At 41.4% G+C, this 14,471-nt stretch overlaps 1 protein-coding gene across 1 annotated transcript; it reads left to right on the top strand.

The window, feature by feature from the left end:
• The first annotated feature begins 3,690 nt into the window (after positions 1–3,690).
• Positions 3,691–14,196, top strand: smad3b (SMAD family member 3b). Its single transcript, XM_012864945.3, has 9 exons — positions 3,691–4,178; positions 6,751–6,944; positions 7,035–7,169; positions 7,460–7,534; positions 7,626–7,676; positions 9,080–9,292; positions 9,403–9,540; positions 11,023–11,167; positions 11,443–14,196. The coding sequence occupies exons 1-9, from the start codon at positions 3,976–3,978 to the stop codon at positions 11,564–11,566; spliced, it is 1,278 nt and encodes a 425-aa protein (XP_012720399.1). The 5' UTR covers positions 3,691–3,975; the 3' UTR covers positions 11,567–14,196.
• The last annotated feature ends 275 nt before the right edge of the window (positions 14,197–14,471 follow it).

Genomic DNA, 14,471 nt, shown 5'->3' with positions numbered 1-14,471 from the left:
ATTATTATCATTATTATTATTATTATTATTATTATTATTATTATTATTATTATTATTATTATTATTATTATTATTATTGGGAATGAGAAGGGAGACAGGTCATCGTAGTGTTCCAGATTTGGATTTGGAGCTCCCACTGAGTAACTCAAAGCAACAGATAACGATTAAGAAAGAAGGCAGAGATTGTAGGGGAGGTGGACCCACCCCCACATGGGGCTGTGGAATAAAACCACACTTCTAAAATGCTGCAATTGGCTGTTCTCTCATTAAAGTTTGTGAACAGTAAGTAGAACCTTACTTAAATATTATGCAGTAAGGTTTTCATCCTGCAGATTCTATTCTGCAGCTAAAACTGCAACTGCAGCTGGATTGTGCGTGAAAATATTTCCTTTAGTGGCTTAGTGGTTAGAGCAGGACCGCCAGCCCGGGTCCCCGAGCAAGAACCTGAGGTCCAGAATGCTCCCTGAGTGCCGCACAGTAGCAGCCCACTGCTCCCTAAGGAATGGGTTAAATGCAGAGGACAATTTCACTGGAATGTACAAATAAAAGGTGATGATGGCTTGCCCAGAATACAATTCACCCAACCTGCTGGGGAAGCAGTGGTCAAATATTGATGTGACAGCGTCCCAGTTGATGAGACTCCGCCGAAGCGCTGGCCTTGATTCCCACACTTCTCCACCAGCGGCCCTTCCCCGTGCCATTGTTATCAATCAGATGGTCTGCAGTTATAACTTATTCGGCCAGCCGCCGTGCCTTTTGTCCAAAATCATTCCACCCTTTGTCTCCAAGACCTTCTCCCGCCCCGCTGCGGCCCATCTGCTCCCTTGTCTGACACATACGGCACAGCCCTCCATTCCTTTCACACACACTCACGCTCCCCATACCAGCTGTCCAGCTCTTATCCCCTGGCAGTAAAAGATGCTGGCCCCCAGAATGAATAAGTCCTCCAGCGTCACTGAATCATGTTTTTAAGATTCGATTTAACCCAAAGGTATGAACGGACACTTTTATTTTTAGATATATGTTATTTTGCTTTTAGTCCATGCAAAAATACTGACTGGTTGGACACAAGATATAGAACACAAGTCTTTTCTAAACCTCTTAAACAAACTAACAATAACGTTGAGAAATTGAGAAAATGTGCATTATTCCAATCTTTTGTTTTGCAACCTAATCTGTGTTTATTGGTGATGGCTGCATTTATCATAGTGTGCTTCCAGATCCAAAGAGGTACTTCCTTACTGTTCAGCAGTTGTCAAGGTATCCTTTAACATGACTTCTCTTTCAACATTGCCAAGACACCTCTAATATTTATTTAAGAAGGAAGTTATCTGCCATGCCAAATATGTGCCCAGAATAGATAGCAGTCATCGATAGTGGTTATAAATAGAGAAAAGGAAGAGGGGTCAGTCCTCCGAGGCTGCCTTTTAATGGCAACTGCAGAGTCCTGTTTACTGAAGGCTGCAGCCAGGAGCTCGCCTATCAATAATACCATAAAAATCTCAAATACCCCAGAATTGAGTCATGTTCCTCATCCAGTTCTGGAAAGATGCACCGAAAGGGAAAATAAATCACTTTTATGAGAGGATCGAATGGATTACCGTGAAGGGTTTTCTATCCGTGGACACAGCAGAAGCAATGTTTGGATCGCTTTTCAGTGATGACAGATCTCATTTTCCATTTCCTTGAGCTTGGTGTCCAAACGTGTTTAACACAAATGCTTTCATGTATTATTTACAAAAAAACAATAATTGGAGAATGTAAGATAAGATTTATTTGAAATGAAAATAGATTTTTAATAGATCAATCCCTTCCATTTTTATTTTTGGGGTGGGTGGTTACGGTAAGGCAAGTTTGCAGTTCAGTTAAGAACAGGGACACCATGGTCCTTAAACCAGGTACTGGTAGCTTTGGCACTGTGTGCTGGCACCAAGTCATGTTGGAAAATGAAATCTGTATCTCCATAAAGTCGGTCAGCAGCAGGGAGCATGACGTGCTCTGAAACGTCCCGGGAGATGGCTGTGTTGGCCTTGGACCTCAGAAAACACAGCAGACCAACATCAGCAGATGACATGACACGCCGAACCATCACCGACTCTGGGAAATTTACACTGGACCTCAAGCAACAAAGATTCTGTGCCACTCTACTCTTCCTTCAGACTCCGGGACCTTGATTTCCAAAGGACATGCTACATTTACTTTCATCAGAGAACAGAACTTTGGACCACTCAGCAGCAGTCCAGTCCTTTTTGTCTTTGGCCCAGGCGAGATGCTTCTGACGCCGTCTCTTACTCAACAGCGGCTTAACACAAGGAATGCGACAGCTGAGACCAGGTCTTGCATACGTCTGGCCCTGGTGGTTCTGGATGCTCTGACTTCAGCTGGAGTCCACTCTTTGTGAATCTCCCCCACATTTTTGAATGGGTTTTCATTTAAAATTCTCTATAGGGTGTGGTCATCCCTATTGCTTGTACACTTTTCTCTACCACATCTTTTCCTTCCCTTCACCTCTCTATTAATGTGCTGAGCTCTGTGAACAGCCAGCCTCTTTAGCAATGACCTTTTTTGGTCGTGCACTCCTTGTGTGTCAATGGTCGTCTTTTGGACAACTGTGAAGTCAGCAGTCTTCCCTGTGATTGTGTAGCCAACATAACTAGACTGAGAGACCATTTAAAGGCTTTTGCAGGTATTCTCTGTTCTGATTAGCTGACTAGAGTGTGGCATCAGGTGTCTTCCATATTGGACCTTTTCACAATATTCAAATTTTCTGATATACGGAATTTGGGGTTTTCATTAGCTGTCTGTTATAATCATGAGCAATAAAATAAATAAACACCTAAAATATATCAGTCTGTATGCAATGAATTAACAAAATATACAAGTTTCACTTTTTGAATGGAATTACGGGAAACAAAATCAACTTTTTCACGATACTCTAATTATATGATCAGCACCTGTAGTCATGTTATGAGGTGTACCTACAACACAGACCCAAGGCTTTTGCGGCTCCTAACAGGTTTTCTTCCAGGATTGGCCTTCTGTTTAGCTCCATCCATCTTCTCATCACCTCTAACTAACTTCTTAGCTGTAAATCTGTGCAGCTCTTCTGGAGTTACCACGAGTCTCTTAGATGCCGCTCTACATTTCTGAGTTGTGAGCTTTAGTTTGTAGGTGGGTTTGCATCTCCATGGGATGTCTAAAATTTTGGATGTTTTCTATTAAACAAATCCTCCTTTAAACTTCATCAAGATCCCTACGTTACGGTGGCCGAGAAGTGCAACCCAACAATACAAAATCTGAAACACTTTTACACATCTTGAAACAAATTCGCATTTCAGCAAACAATTTAATGACGCACAAAACACTTTCAAAAATGCTGAAACAAATTTACATTTTGTAATGTTGGGTTTTACACGTCTCGGCCACCGTAATAAATACTTCAGGTGTGATGCAGATTTACAGAAAAGTAAGAATAAGAGTGTAAGGGCAAATTTACAGCATAAGAAAAACTGAGTAGTTATTAAAAATAGCTCAGATTCAAAGAAATGCGGTAATAATTAAAAATGAACATATGCATGTATATTTGTGCATAAAAATGTAAAAAAAATGCAATTAAGTTTAATCAGATAACATTGTATCGCATTGCATTGCATCGCAATGTGTGTGGATGCAGGTGGTGGGCAGACCAGCTGACTGGTGGGTAGGAGGAGGAAGGCAGGAAGGCAGTCGGGCTGGACCGGGGGCTGCTGCTGCTGCTAGTCCGACTCACAGGCGATCTGAACGGACTGGACCTGCGACGCTAGCCGCTGCTGCCGAGTCCCAGGCGGCAGCAACCAGCCTCTGGTGGTTTAGTCCAGGAAGCTACACCTGACCTAACCTTGAGTAGGGGAGCAGCGAACTGTTCTGTGTGCAGCCCTGGAGGTTATCAGATTAAATCAGAGCCCCGGAACCTCTTGATTTTAGGTGGCATTCAACATGTCTATACTACCCTTCACTCCCCCGATTGTCAAGAGGCTGCTGGGCTGGAAGAAAGGAGAGCAAAACGGACAGGAGGAGAAATGGTGCGAAAAGGCGGTCAAAAGTCTCGTAAAGAAGCTGAAGAGGACGGGGCAGCTGGAGGAGTTGGAAAAGGCCATCACAACACAGAATGTCAACACAAAATGCTTAACCATCCCCAGGTAAAACCGCAGGGCGCAGACTCGCACAAGTTGCTCTACCCCAGCAGTTGATGCTGATGACGGCTAGCGTTAGCCCACAGGCTAACGAGCTAGCATGCTAGTTAGCAGGAGCTAGCATTAGCAGCTAAGTGTTGTTAAAGCAGGAGAGCAAAAACTTTTAACCGGTATTTTCTCTGTCGTATCAGCTGTAAAGTGTATCAAATGTTTAAAGCGACATTGTCGTTTTTTTATCATTAGCTTTAGCTAACAAAACACCTTTTGTATATTCAGGTAACTCGCTAATATAACAGCTCAGCAAACAAAACAGTTAAATCATCACAACAGGCGACTGACTTATTAATTATTGTATTTTTTAGGGTTAGAAGACGCGGCTAGCCTGTGTTACGTTGATCACTTGTAAAGATATGACGCCTTCATCCCACAATTTATTATGACAAATTAGAGTTTATTCATTCTCAGGTCTGCTCTGGAGGACCAGAGGTAGCCCATGTCTGTCCAGTGTCCGTCTAAACAGCTAAAGCTGGAGAGAGGAGTCTGTGTAAAGGTTTAATGTGATCAGCTGCAGTTCATAAACGCTTGTATAAACACGTCCACAGTTCACAAATGTGATTTACACAGGGGGCAATGTGGCACAGAGCAGAGCTCTTGACTCACAGAGGATGTTTGCACTCTGGGAAAGCTGTATTAAAGGTTTGAGTTTGGGATCTCCCCTCCATAAGGTAAGATGATCCCTCTCAGACAGCTAGCTTCTCTTCGACAATTGGCTGTTTCTGTAGTGGACTGAATGAATTATGTTTTAGTTGGTGAAGTGTATCACAAGCGGATACTTTCCTAGTTTGGTAAACTCTCAGTACTGTAGTAGCCACATTTCTTTCCCACCCGTTTTATAGGCCCAACTGCAAACAACTGGAAGCCCCTCGTCATCAGGAAAATACCATCATGGCCGCTTGCGTAAGAGCATGTTGGTCCCCCTTTTGCTGCCAAAAACTGTATACTGTAGTGTAGATCATTAATCCTGGTCCTCAGGACGTGCTGTCCTGCGTGTTTTTGTTTGTTTCCCATCCTGCCGCACACCTGCCTTCAACGTACCTGCCTTCCTAGCACTTGAGGGCTGCTGAGGAGGTTTTGCAATCATGTGAAACAGGAGCAGAAATGCACCTGTAAGATGGAGGACAGCGGTCCCCTAGACGACCAGGTTTAGGAGGATCCAAATCTGGGTAATTTGGAGGCCAATTCAACAGCTTAAACATGTTGTGCAACTTGTGAGTCATTTTTTTTCCCTTTGGTTGCATGCTCCTAGGGAAAGAGTAACACTCAAGACTGGGAACACCACACAAGAGCTGCAGTTTGGAAGATGCTAGGCAAAACAATTCGGTCCATGTCCAGCCTACTCTGATCCTCACATTTGCTCGTTTTGTCCGGTTTCTAACCCGTCACCTTTTGAGGACAAGGAGTTTTAGCTTGTTGCCTGATATATCCCCTGCTTGAACAGGCGTAATGACAAAAATATAATAACTGTTATTGATTTCACCTATCAGTGGTCATAATGTTTTGGCTGATCAGTGTAGGAACCTAGATTATTGTCAGTTCTTCAGAATATGACCAAGGCTTTAGCCCCTCAATTCACTGGAGAGAATTACTGCACTGTTATTGTTTTCCACTACACATGAGGAATGTGCCTTAGTCGGTTTGTGTGTTGTGAGACGATGCATAGGACAGGGAAGAATCAGTAGAGACAATTCCAAAAAAAGTAAAAAAAAACACAAAAAAAACAACTGGACTTTTTTCCGAAGTTTGAAAACGTTTCACTTCCCATCCAGAAAGCTTTGTCAATTCAAATGTCTGGAGTAGTGTGGAGTTCCAAACTTTATACTATTGCCCAAAAAGGGCTTGTCGTGGCTTAGATTTGGGCAATAATACAAAGCTTGCAACTCCACACTACTGCAGACCTTTGAATTGACAAAGTTTTCTGGATGGGAAGCGAAACGTCTTCAAACTTCGGAAAAAAAGTCCAGTTGTTTATTTATTTATTTATTTATTTATTTTACTTTTTTTGGAATGATCATGACCCGGATGACTGAGAATCTTCACCAGCAGTAGATACAATGCAATGCATCCTGCAGCTCAGCAGAAAAAATGCCTTTGCAGGATTTAGCACTTTTTCGTCCCTTTTCTGTCGTGGTCACTGGGAGGTGTGGTACTACAAGTGCAGGGAGGGAACTAATGTCAAGTTTTTATGTAGCTCATTTTTTCTAAGTCATCTAATGTCTTCTCCCATTCTATGCGTATTATTTTTTTCCCCATTTGTAAGGCGCAACAGGTGTTTTATTGTATTGAGAGTAAATAGAGACCAGAGGTTAAATGTCTTGTTTTTTATGCACAAACTTGGTTGATGGAGCTCATTCTGATTCCTAAGATTAAAGTCTAAAAAGGATAGTTTATCTTTTCTCAAGTTTGCTTGAACTTAGCGTAACATCGCAGAAATAAACGGCAACATCTTCACCACGGGAAGTTGGTAATTTACCAGCGTGTTCACCACTCACCAGCGGACGTTTAAAATCCGTGTTTCCAGGTCGCTGGATGGACGTCTGCAGGTCTCGCACCGAAAAGGTCTTCCTCACGTGATCTACTGTCGCCTGTGGCGCTGGCCGGACCTGCAGTCCCATCATGAGCTGAGGGCGGTGGACCACTGTGAGTTTGCCTTTCACACCAAGAAGGATGAGGTGTGCGTCAACCCCTACCACTACCAGAGGGTGGAGACACCAGGTGAGCGCTAGGATTGCCGTGCGCTACACTTGGCTGAATTCATTTAACGAACAGTGAGTGGAACTGAAGTGGCCTTTTGCACTTTTCCAGTTTTGCCGCCTGTGTTAGTGCCTCGTCACACAGATATTCCCACAGAGTTTCCACCACTGGACGACTACAGCCCGTCAATACCTGAAAATACCAATTTCCCTTCCGGCATAGAGCCTCAGAGCAACTATATTCCTGGTGAGAGATTTTGTGCTTCTTTCTTTCTATAAATAAAATCATGCATACATTAGATTTGCTATAAAATAGGTTAGAAAACCTTGAGAGCATGACTGTAAGCTGGAACATCTCTGGGTAAAAATCCATCTTTGTTTTTGTTAATTTCATTTAAATGCTATCTGTCCCAAAATGTTTACCGGCGTGTGAGACAAACTGCCATTGTTTGAATCCAAAGGCATAAACAAAGATTTTAGTCTTTGAAAGTGTGACGTTTGACAGGCGTTGGATGTAAAATGCGCTGTGTGTTGCAGAAACTCCCCCTCCAGGGTATCTGAGTGAGGATGGGGAGGCAAATGATCACCAAGTTAACCACAACATGGACACAGGTGAGCCGTCATATCGATTTACTCTTTCACAGCCATAATTTGCTAAACACCCCTCATCGTAATGGCGAGTCAACCCTGCGCTCTGTTCCAGGTTCCCCCAGCCATTCGCCCAACCCCGTTTCATCCGCGAACACTATTGCTGGTAAGGGTCTGTTTTTCTCTTTGAGAGCCAGCCAGCACTCCGACCTGGCCCAGGGCGGTGTCGTGGCAAACGAAACGTAGAATCAAATTGCAGACATTTATTTACGATACTTATTTAGTTTTATTGTCATGACTAATAAACCTTTTACTCAATTATTTGAATTTTATTTTCAATTATTTTCATGTATTTGTTTATTTCTCTTTTTATTGTGTGACGTTCATTTCAACACTCTTATCGAGGGTAAGGCGGCTTGTCCGTCTTAGTAATTTTTCGTCTAATTCTAGTGTTTCCTCATCCATTCAGTCTTTTTATTTGTTTAATTCACAACACACATCATCTCAAGGCACTAAACAAAGTCAACTCAATCCAATCATAACTGCAAGTTGTCCACCTTAAAAATAAATATATGTATGTAGAAGCAGGATATTCTGTCTTGGTCCATACACCTTTGATAATGCTAATAATACTTTACTAACCTCAAGGTTAATATTGACACTGCTGTTGTAGCATCTTCCAGTTTAGGATCAGCTTGGGCCTTGGTGGTTTTATACGGCTTTGGACGCATTTGCAACCACTGCAGAGGCTTCAAGGGAAAAATGGGCAAAATGACAGAGCAGTTTTTTTTTTTTTTCCTTTTCCTTTGTTTCTCCAACAATATTTTATTGCCAGTGGAGATTTTCTTGTGGAAAAAATACCACTGGTTGCTCTATTTTAGTGTCACTTTAAAGCTTCTTAAATTATGCAGGATTCAGTATTGCTGCATATTTACAGTAATTGAATTTAAATTGAGGTATTCAATCTGCTTTGAGTGTATATTTGACATCTTGGTCCCATTCCCTTCATCTAAATTTGAACGTGTGCCTTTAATATACATTTCAGGATAATTAGTCAGTTTAAGGTTTGTATTTTCTCTCCCCAAACTGGTCAGTTTTAAGTAAAAATGCAAAATTGGCAGCTTCTTAAAACAATTAAATTTGTGACAAACTATCAGTACATTTAAAAACCATGCATCCTTTTCCTTTCACTTTACAGTTATGCACTAATTTGTGTTAGTCTACCGCTTAAGATCACAAACAAAAACTGTAAGTTTGTTGTAATGGGACAAAACGTAAAACAGATCAAAGTTTAGTTAAAGCTTTGCAAGGTGTTTTTAAATACGCGTATTCTGCAGATGACCACACAAGGTTATATTGTAATTGTGTTCCCTGGCTGGAAAAGAGAGTTTTCTTTTGCTCTTTATAACCTTTTTTCCTTCTTTTTTTTTTGATTGTGGACATTGCAACTCACCTGCATGGTGAGCAGAATAATTTAATGTTTTAGTGATGCTGGTCTGTAGTATAAGATCATTATCCTTGATGAGGAACTTGAGCTTGCACCTGCTAATTTTTCCACAACTCATGCAGGCCTGCAGCCGGTGACGTACTGCGAATCAGCCTTCTGGTGCTCCATCTCTTACTACGAGCTGAACCAGCGTGTTGGAGAGACCTTCCACGCGTCCCAGCCCTCCCTCACAGTAGATGGATTCACAGACCCCTCGAATTCGGAGCGCTTCTGCCTGGGCTTGCTGTCCAACGTTAACCGGAACTCCGCAGTAGAGCTCACTCGGCGACACATCGGTACCTTCTTTTCCCACCCTTTTTCAGTCAGTCTTCACCTTTTCATATTTATGCTTGGAGAAATCTGCAGGTTGTTTGCTTGGACACAATCTTCTCTGTTTCTTTTCCAGGACGCGGCGTGAGGTTGTATTACATCGGAGGAGAAGTGTTTGCAGAGTGTCTCAGTGACAGTGCCATCTTTGTCCAAAGTCCTAACTGCAACCAGCGATATGGGTGGCATCCTGCCACAGTGTGCAAAATACCTCCAGGTCAGTGTGAAACTGACGCATGTAGCATTGAAACTAATCCGGGCTATAATCCAGTGTCCTCCACACCTAATGGCACAGCTGATAATGTGCGATGAGACCAAGAGTTGGTTGTTTTGCATACCATGTTGGTCTGGTTTGAAACTCTGCAGAATACAGGAGCTGGGCATATAATTAGAATACCATGAAAACGTTCCGTTCAAAAAGTGACACTTGTATATTATATTCATTCATTACACACAGACTGATATATTTCACGTGTTTATTTCTTTTAATTTTGACAAACAACTAATGAAAACCCCAAATTCAGTATCTCAGAAAATTAGAATATTGTGATATTTAAGACACCTGACTGGTGTTGTGTGTGTGTGTGATGAAATGAATATAATATACAAGTTTCACTTTTTGAGTGGAATTATTGAAAGAAAAAATGTAATTATATGACCAGCACCTGTATGTGGAAAAGCATTTATACCTACCCTGGTAGAGTATCTGTGGTGCTGTGGGTCTGTTTCTTTTCCTTAGGTTATGGGTAACCTTGTTAGAGAGATTGACATCAAGGTTAAAATACCAGGATAGTTTAAAATAAAAAATTTGGTTACCTCTTCCAGAAAATTAGAATTGTTTCATCATTGTGACTTTTGTTATCATAACCTAAAACACATTGCCAAATCGATACAAAAATGGTTGACAACACAAACGTCGGCCATCGTCTCAATCCCCAGACCTAACCAAACCCTGTGGGGTGAGCTGTAGACAAGACAGAATTAGAGAGGACCCCAGACTATGGACATTTGATTATAGAAAGAAGGAGAGGCTGAGTACTGTCCAATAGGCTAAATGGTACTTTACAATGTATTTAAAGCCATGGGGAACAACAAGTGTAGGGCAATTAAATTTTATTTACATAGCGGTAATTAACAACACGTCATCTTAAGGCGCTTTCAATATCTATTTAATCAATTATACAGACAGATTGGTCAAAAAAGTTTATCTAAGACAACCCAGCAGATTGCATCAGGTCTTGAAAAGCACCATTCACTCCTCCTGAAGAGCGTAGAGCCACAGGCGACAGTCGTCAGCGTTGTTGTAGGCTTTGCAGCAATCCCTCACACTGAGCATGCATGAAGCGACAGTGGAGAGGAAAACTCCCCTTTAACAGAACGGCCATGTGTCACGACTGACTGGGGGTTTGATAAGACAGAGCAGAGATACAAAAGAGTACAGAAGCACTGATCCAGGAATACTGGATCAATGGACATCATTTAATGTAAAATACACACTTGTTAATGTGTTAAGCCAGCCCTCACATAGTGAATGTAGTCACATTTAAGGTTGGATTTTTGTGTGAGAATATGTTACTGCTATAAATGTGGAGTGTATTTTTTTACCTAACTCCACCAGGGCGGCCGTTGAAACTAGAGTATACAAAACAAAATTGAGTTGATCTTCTGTACCAATAAGTCTGATATATTTGTTTGCCAGGATGCAACCTGAAGATTTTCAACAACCAAGAGTTTGCTGCCCTCCTCGCTCAGTCAGTCAACCAGGGCTTCGAGGCAGTTTACCAGCTTACCAGGATGTGCACCATTCGCATGAGTTTTGTGAAGGGCTGGGGAGCTGAGTACAGGTAAAGCCTCTTAAATGCCTTCAACTCTGTGGCGTCAGTAAGGAAGGAAGGGTGCAGCTGTGACAGAGGGACAGAAATGCCCGCGGGGGGCCAACTTTGCAGGATTCACCTGCAAAGTTGGCTGGACTGTGAGGATTTATTCAGTTAAAGCTTCTGAGTAGGGTATATATATTTACATTAGCCATGACCTGTTTCACACGGACATATTTAGCATTACGATGCAGTATAAAGAAGCCCGTTTGTAATAACACACTAATGATTGTCTCATTCTGCAGACGTCAGACGGTGACCAGCACCCCCTGCTGGATAGAGCTGCACCTTAATGGTCCTTTGCAATGGCTGGACAAGGTCCTCACACAGATGGGCTCTCCCAGCATCCACTGCTCCAGTGTCTCTTAGGAAAACTAGTCCCAAACATGCAACGGAGGGGAAACCACATAGGAAAAGTCAGGGTTTTGCCTGTGATTAAGAAAGAAGCATTATTCATTTAACTACACCTCAATGGGTTAGAATGCCTTTGGAAATTTTTTTCAGTAATTCAATTCAGATATATAATATCTTGTATAGATGTACCAGAGTGATTTATATCCAGGGTTTGATTCTGTTATTTTTGATGACTATGATTGACAGATAATGAAAAACCTAAGATTCAGTTTCTTGGAAAATTAGAATGGCACATAAAACTACTAAACAGCATTTTTAGGGTAGAACGTTGGCCTACTGAAATGATGGTAATCATCTTTATTTATCATTGCAACTTTGTACATTCCAAAGAAACTTAGTCCTCTGCATTTAACTGGAAACTTCACACAGGACCTCAAGCAGCTTGCGCTCTGTGCCCTGTCTAACGATCCTCCAACAACTTGGATCTGAAATTTACTTTGATCTGATAGGAGGACTTTGGATCACTGAAGACTGATCGAGTAACCTTGCCTGCAAGCTGAATTCTCGCTGTAACCCTTTGTGCGCTCACAGACACACGAGAATCCATCTTGTACCGCTCAGGCTTCAAAACCCGTTGTGTCCGAACCAAAAACGGTTCAGGCCAATCACGTTGCAGTTTTGTGGTTTAAGGCGGGACATATTGGTGCGCCGAAAGCAAGAGCGGCCGAGCCAACATAAATATGGCAGCGTGAGAGGACGTACGCGTAGCTGCTGCTATCGCATCTGTTTGTAAGAATCCCCGATTTCTTTGAAAAGAAGAGCAGCAAGAAGTTACTTGACTAGCTTACCTTCTTGTGGTTTCTCATAGCACCTGCTACTTATGTTTTAATGTGATACTGTTATTGGCTAAAACCAACCTTTGGTAGGCGGACACTAGGTGTCGCTTCGCCCAATCAGCCCAGAGTTCTGCTTAATGTTTCTTGACCTGAACTGCCAGCTTCATTAGCAATAGCTCTCTGTGGCTAACCCTCCTAGTGTGTTCCTCCAACAACCTTTGCCATAATTGCTTGGATCATCGCATTACGTTTTCATAAAATTAAAAAATAATTTTATCTTATTCAAATTTTCTTAGAAACTGAATTTAGTTTTTTTCAGCTGTAAGCTTAATCATCAAAATGAACATAAATAATTTGCTTTGCACCCATTTTTCTGTGTTTTAAAGAGTTTAATTTTAATGAGTTGAATTACTTAAATGAAAGTTTCAATGACATTCTAATTTTAGATGCAAATATATCTGAATGGCCTCTCTCCTGTGCAAAAACATTCAGTCCATTTAAGATATTTTTGTGTCGTTGCGTGTAACCAGATGGTTGTTGCAAGAATAGTTTTCTTTAGATTTTGGCACTTGTTTTATATTCGAGAAGACGAATCAAACTGACCTTGTCACTCATTCAGCCATGTCATTACTTAGTAATGCAGGTTTTATTCCTTACAGACATTTGAAATGTCTTCCCCAAGCTTAGATCATGTTATAGGTTTAGCTTGGCCAACCAATTTCTTTTAATTCAATGAATTAATAGTTTTGTGTCCATCAGTGTTTCACTGACTCCCGAACACTGAATGGAGAGGGGAGTTTATGACATGACACATGAAATCATATGAAAAGTATTAAGTTGTGCGTTCATGTAATTGGTGTTTTAAGTAGAGACTACTTCCTTTATTTATATAAATGATCTAATTTATGATTCGATTGGTATTTTTGTCTACACAAAGAAAAAAAAGCACTATTGTTTCTATATATATATATAAAAACATATGAACTATTTTCTTCTGTGAAAGAGACATAGTAAAAGTTATTTTTGCATATGGTCTGGCATGGGAATATATTTTTATGATTTCCTAAATATGACTGTACATAAATGGTTAGAGCTTGTAATTTCATATAGGAATAATGCTTGAAATCCCGACGGACGTCTGCTGTAAGGCTGACTCATAAGACTTTAACAACCACAGACTTTTGAGTTGCATAAAGTTTGCTTCAACCCTACGTCAGCTGGCTGCACACTTTTGGAACAGATTTCTGCATCATAATTTAACTCTTAATGGAGGCATGTGGCAGACCGCGTTTGTCTTCAGAAGAGGTTAGTTGAATTTCGACACCATGTGACATCGAGATGAACGCAGGAAACGCTACTTTTTATTTCTTTTACCAACAGTTAACCTATTGTGAAACTCTGTCCTTGTGAGTAAATGATGCGCGTCCAGTTGTCTGTGTTAATCGCTTTAATGCTGTAGTGATCGCTCGCCCGAAAAACACTGTTTATCACATGTGCCGTGTTCTAATGTAAGGCATGTGTAACTTCACTGTCACTGACCGCCGTCTCTGGTTCCACCATGTTCATCCTGCACTTACAGTACATAGAAACCATGTTCCCATGTGATCCATAACACCGACATGGTGGTAGCCTAAATGCTGTGTACTTTAGTGCATTATGTAGTCGGTAGACCTCCGTTTCTCCCCAAGTCTTTGTAGTTGCTTTTCTGGGCCAAGTCTTACACAAATGTAGCATTTTTTTTCTTCCCTTTGTCAAGTGACTGAAACAAGTTGTTATAAATGTGACATTTTATTAAAATGTGACACGAGAGTCTCCAGTGTTTCTTTAAAATCTATAAATATGATTCCAAACCCATCTCCTGATAACTGCCTCCCACTAGAAAGTGACAGAGGTAGAAAGTCAACTCTGAATTGTGCTGCAGGTTCCAGCTTTCATATCCCTGCTGGATATATGGCCGCTGCTCAGCATGATGCTGCTACCACACCGAAACCTGATACAGATGGTGTAGTCATGACGATGCGCGCCGTTAGTTTTCCATCACGCTTAGCCTTTTAAATGTAGGCCTAAAAGTTCTGATCTAGTCT

The sequence above is a fragment of the Fundulus heteroclitus genome, chromosome 2, assembly GCF_011125445.2.
Source record: "Fundulus heteroclitus isolate FHET01 chromosome 2, MU-UCD_Fhet_4.1, whole genome shotgun sequence".
In the NCBI taxonomy this organism is placed as follows: domain Eukaryota; kingdom Metazoa; phylum Chordata; class Actinopteri; order Cyprinodontiformes; family Fundulidae; genus Fundulus; species Fundulus heteroclitus.
This window is presented reverse-complemented; position numbering and strand designations above follow the sequence as displayed.

Coding starts and splice junctions, on each gene's coding strand:
- smad3b (XM_012864945.3), top strand. CDS start 3,976: ATGTCTATACTACCCTTCACTCCCCCGATTGTCAAGAGGCTGCTGGGC. Junction 7,677..9,079: donor ATCCGCGAACACTATTGCTG/GTAAGGGTCTGT, acceptor CAACTCATGCAG/GCCTGCAGCCGGTGACGTAC. Junction 9,293..9,402: donor GCTCACTCGGCGACACATCG/GTACCTTCTTTT, acceptor TTTCTTTTCCAG/GACGCGGCGTGAGGTTGTAT.